The sequence below is a fragment of the Nicotiana attenuata genome, chromosome 7 (assembly GCF_001879085.1).
Source record: "Nicotiana attenuata strain UT chromosome 7, NIATTr2, whole genome shotgun sequence".
Classification (NCBI taxonomy): Eukaryota; Viridiplantae; Streptophyta; class Magnoliopsida; order Solanales; family Solanaceae; genus Nicotiana; species Nicotiana attenuata.
In genome coordinates, this window is record NC_031995.1 from 12,252,524 (window position 1) to 12,257,525 (window position 5,002).

At 35.1% G+C, this 5,002-nt stretch overlaps 1 protein-coding gene across 1 annotated transcript; it reads right to left on the reverse strand.

Moving 5' to 3' along the window:
• Positions 569–1,758, reverse strand: LOC109229840. The gene is made up of 2 exons (XM_019395392.1): positions 1,234–1,758; positions 569–1,066 (listed from the first exon to the last, which is right to left on the reverse strand). The coding sequence occupies exons 1-2, from the start codon at positions 1,756–1,758 to the stop codon at positions 569–571; spliced, it is 1,023 nt and encodes a 340-aa protein (XP_019250937.1).

Here is a 5,002-nt window from a genome sequence, read left to right on the forward strand (position 1 = left end):
GAAGTACCTTAGAGGGCAGCCTGTTGATCAAATAGGTCGCTGTCAACAAACATTCTCCCCAGTATGGTATAGGCACCTTGGATTGAAACAGCAAAGCCCTTGCCATTTCTAGAAAATGCCTGTGCTTCCTTTCAACAATCCCATTCTGTTGAGGTGTGGCTACACAAGATGTTTGATGCAAAATCCCTTGGGAACTAAAGAAGGCAGCCTATTGAGAGCCTTTTTCTAGTTCAAATGCATTGTCTGTCCTTAGTTTCTGGACCTTCACCCAAAATTGCCTTTCAACCATAGTGAGAAAATCCTTCTACACTGAAAAGGCATTAGACTTTGTGCTTAACAAAAAAAGTCAAAGTTCCTCTGCTAAAGACATCCACAATAGTCAAGAAGTACTTAAAACCATTGTAAGTGGATTCCTTATTGGATCCCCATGTATCAACATGAATTAATTCAAATGCTCTTTTGGAAGTAATTTGACTCAAAGGAAAAGGAATCCTAGTTTGCCTAGCTTGAGGACAAATTTCACAGAAACATTCAGAATTAGGAAAACTTGAAATAAAACTAAGATGCTTCATTGATGAAAAAGGCAATGACCCAATCTAATGTGCCAAAGGTTTAGAACTTCAGAATAGTTGCTTGCATCCTCTCCCTGTTCCCTTGTTATAGCTCCATTGCTTCTGAATTGAACTTGAGAACCTGTAGGATTGGTGAATTCAAAATCTTCAGGAAAACCAATGATTCTATAGCAATCTCCCACTGAATGTCCTATTTTCTTGCAATGGGTGCGAGATAAGTTAGGGTTGAACTTGTGCTTCTTTCCTTTTGAAACAAAGTTTCTTTGTGGAGTGTTCCCATTTTTCTGCATATTGCTTCCTGATCTTTGAAATTGCATGTTGTTCCATGGTTTCTGAGATTGCTGCTGAAATTGCCCAGTGTTTCTTTGGCCTTGTTTGTTGTTCCTTTGCACAAAATTTTCTTGTGCTGCAAGGTTAGCTTGAGTGCCCACCATGAAGGATGAATAGTCAGCAGAGAGAAGAGGATTCATATAGATCTCTCTCTGACTTTCATCCTGTAATACAAGAGAATAGGCAAGGTCTAAGCTAGGTAAAAGGGTTCATCATCAAAATATTTCCCTTTGCCTGTCCATAGACATCATTTAAACCCATAAGAAATTATATAAGTCTTTCATATTCTAGGGATTTTTCCAATTTCTGTTTTTCCAGAAAACACACAAACACAAACACACATAACATCACAGATTAAAGAGTCTAATTCATCCCATAGACGTTTGAGTTTTGTGAAGTACCCTGTTATATCACTTGTTCCTTGTACTAAGCTGGATAGTTCTTTGCGCAGGTGGTACAACTTAGCCCCATTTGACCTTCCAAATCTGTGCTCAAGGCTGGTCCAAAGGTCTTTGGCAGATTTGGAATATATGACACTATCTCCAATGTCTTTAGATAGTGAATTTAGTAACCAGGAAGTCACCATGTCATTGCATCTTGTCCATGGCTGATACTCATTGGAAGTGATAGCAGGAGCAGGGCATGTTCCATTAATGAAGCCCAACTTGTTCTTTGCTAAAATAGCAATCAGAACTGATCTCCTCCAGCCTTGAAAACCTCTTCCATCAAATACTGCATTCATAAGACTCATACCTGGTGCATCTGATGAGTGGAGAAAGTATGGGTGATTTGGATCAAAGTTGACTGCATTAGCAGATGAAGGCTGAGCAACAGTGGTCTCTGTTGTTCCAATCATGATGAAGAGTTATGACGCAGAAAAGTGAGGAGAAAGAAGCTGATTTTTCCCAAAAAGAGCTACTGCTCTGATATCATGAAAGATTGTAAAAGGAATGAAGATAATTTTGTGAAAATTTTCTATGTATTCATTTTGTACAGAGACAATCTATATATAGGATTATTCTATGAAAGAATAAAAGAATCAAAATAACCACCTATGTATGTGCTTAATTCCTATTTGCTAGCTAATACAAAATCTAACTGAAAAATATTCTATTGCTATGTACATATCCCATGTGACAGATTTTGAAGTTTGGGATCCAGTGTTGTGTAGTCGTAGAATAAGCTGTGGTGTTCCTCATCTGAATGGTTATTTTTTAATCTATCATATTTTTGCACAGTCGTTGAGATGAGGGCACGTGGAGAGACCAAATGAGAGAAGTACAATGTGTTGTTGACCTAGAAGTATCCGAAATGTTCTCATTTGTCCGAAAACCTAGAAGTTTCCTTCCTTCTTCTTCTTCATGAGAGAGACCAGCTGCCATTAATGATTTCTTCTCAACAAGTATTCACATCAAACTAATAGATATATAATATATATTTATATACAGACTTTTAGCACTTAATCATGGTTAATTAATATACATTCTCACCTTAATTGATCACTTACTTATAAAATTAACGTAGTTTGGTAAAAAAAAAAAACCCAATATAAATAAGTATTCACTGATAAAAAATAGAGTTATGATTTAACTTATATACTAATGGTATAAATTCTTTTTCATTATCAAGGATAAGGTCCACGCTTTGAGTAGCTTATTTTCCATTTATGGTGCGACAAAAGAACCATGGCCATTTTTTGACTTATCTGATGACTGATCAATCTGGCTGCTGGGTTCAAAGTCAAAAACGCTGGTCTACATTAAGCTAATATACAGATGACACAAAATCTTATACAGAGTCCCATTATATATATATAGCGTATAACTTTGTACGTACTTATGTCTCTCGAATAATTCACGAGTCTCTGTACTTCAACAAAGAATGCTAATTAAATATAGGAGTGGACACAATCGTGTAAAATGTAAACTCCCACTTCCCTAGTGGCGAAACCAGAAAATTCAATAAGAATATTCAAAATTCGAACACCATCTGCCAGTGGACTATATAAGGATTTCAAATACTATCTTTTGATAATGACAAATAATATTTTACCCTATACGTGGTATAACTGTTATTAAACTGTATTTGTAAACTAATTCTGGAAAAGATAAAACAACATATAAACAGAAAATATAAACAAAACAAAAGTTAATTCGAGCTCACTAAATTCAGAGTGTTTCCTTAAGGAATTTATAGCCTGTTTGGCCAAGCTTTTTTTTGGGCCAAAAGTGCTTTTTTTGGCCAAAAGCACTTTTGGCCAAAATTTGAGGTGTTTGGCCAAGCTTTTGGAAGGAAAAAAAGTGCTTTTGAAGAGAAGCAGAAGCAGTTTTGGAGAAGCAGAAAAAAGTAGCTTCTCTCCAAAAGTATTTTTCTCAGAAGCACTTTTGAGAAAAATACACTTAGAAGCAGTTTTCAAAAGCTTGGCCAAACACTAATTACTGCTCGAAAGTGCTTTTCTAATTAATTAGCCAAACACAAACTACTTCTCACCAAAAGCACTTTTTTAAAAGTACTTTTGAGAAAAGCACTTCTCAAAATAAGCTGATTTTAGAAGCTTGGCCAAACGGGCTATTAATCCCCTCCTAGTATCCAAGGTTATGGATTATTTCCTCCCAGGATAGAACAAATTACACACTGGTATAGTGGTACTTCAAACCCCAGTGTTTCAGCGAACACAAAGTTCGGTAGCAAATCACTCTTACTGTTATCACACTTACTGTTGCTTTCTTTGAAGTTAAAACAAAAGGAGGAGAAACTCAGAAAATCGTATGAAAGTTCTGAGAGAATGGACTTGTATTTATAGCCTGGGCTGAAAACTGAAGAGGTGCAACTCTTCAAAATGGCTGTTTATGCAAAACGGTTTAATTTTCAGTTACACAACTGAAAACTGAAAACGGTTGGATTTTAATATTAATATTCTGTTATTGAAACGAATATTTAATAACAATTCTGTTAATATTTACTATTAACAAATAAATTTGGTCCAAAAAATTAATTAATCAATCATTTGAGCGAAGCCGAAGTCGAGCCGAGCGACAACGACGGCGCGAGGCTTGCCTTCTTCTCAACTCTTTAAGAGCTAGAAGAAGAGCAATTGCTTATATATCCATAAAAAAATCTCTTCCTCTTCCAATATGGGACAATGTCCCTTCATCAAGGAGGGAATCTCAAACGAAACTAATATTTCATTTTCCCTCCATTTCTCATCCACCCTCTTTTAAGCATTAATATACTTAAAAACCCAACAATAATTTTCCGACAAAGAGTATTCAATTGATCACTCTTGACCACACATAGCTTCGCCCATGCTCCCACCCTCACATACAATAAAACGTACAATTTAAAGATACTAGGGGTAAAAAAAGATTTTGGCGTGAGTCAACCATAGGCCACCCTTTACATATATATATATATATATANATGTGTTTAAATGAAATTCTATGTCCTTTACATATATATATATATATATATATATATATATATATATATATATATATATATATATATATATATATATATATATATATATATATATATATATTTGCTTTCTACTCTGATATGAAGATGATAGTCCAGGTACTAATACAGAAACTTAGAACTAGGATATACTTAGCTCATGGTGGAGAAATTGAGTCCTGGATTCTGAAGTTTGAGATCCCACTAACGAGGAAATTTGATGAAATATATACTAGAATTCTAGCGATCTACGTATTTATATCTTAACTGTTATAAATAGAATTGTATTTATGGTGAATGTCTATATTTAGAGAGATTTTAGGGTTCATTGCTTGGTGGCTAAGTCACCCTCTCCCTATAAATAGAGGGTTTTATTCTATTGTTATTGATCCAATATCAATAAGAATTCTCTCTCTCTACTTTCCTCTGCAATACTCTTGTTCTTCATTTATTGTTTTATAACACGTTATTAGCACGAGACTCTAACCAATTGAGTAGAAGCTTTGGGATTGAGCATAATGATCATGAACTTCCTTTTGCTTGAACAAGTACTGAAGACTCTTGTGATCGGTGAACACCTCACACGCCACGCCATACAAATAATACCTCCAAATCTTTAATGCGTGAACTATGGCTGCCAACTC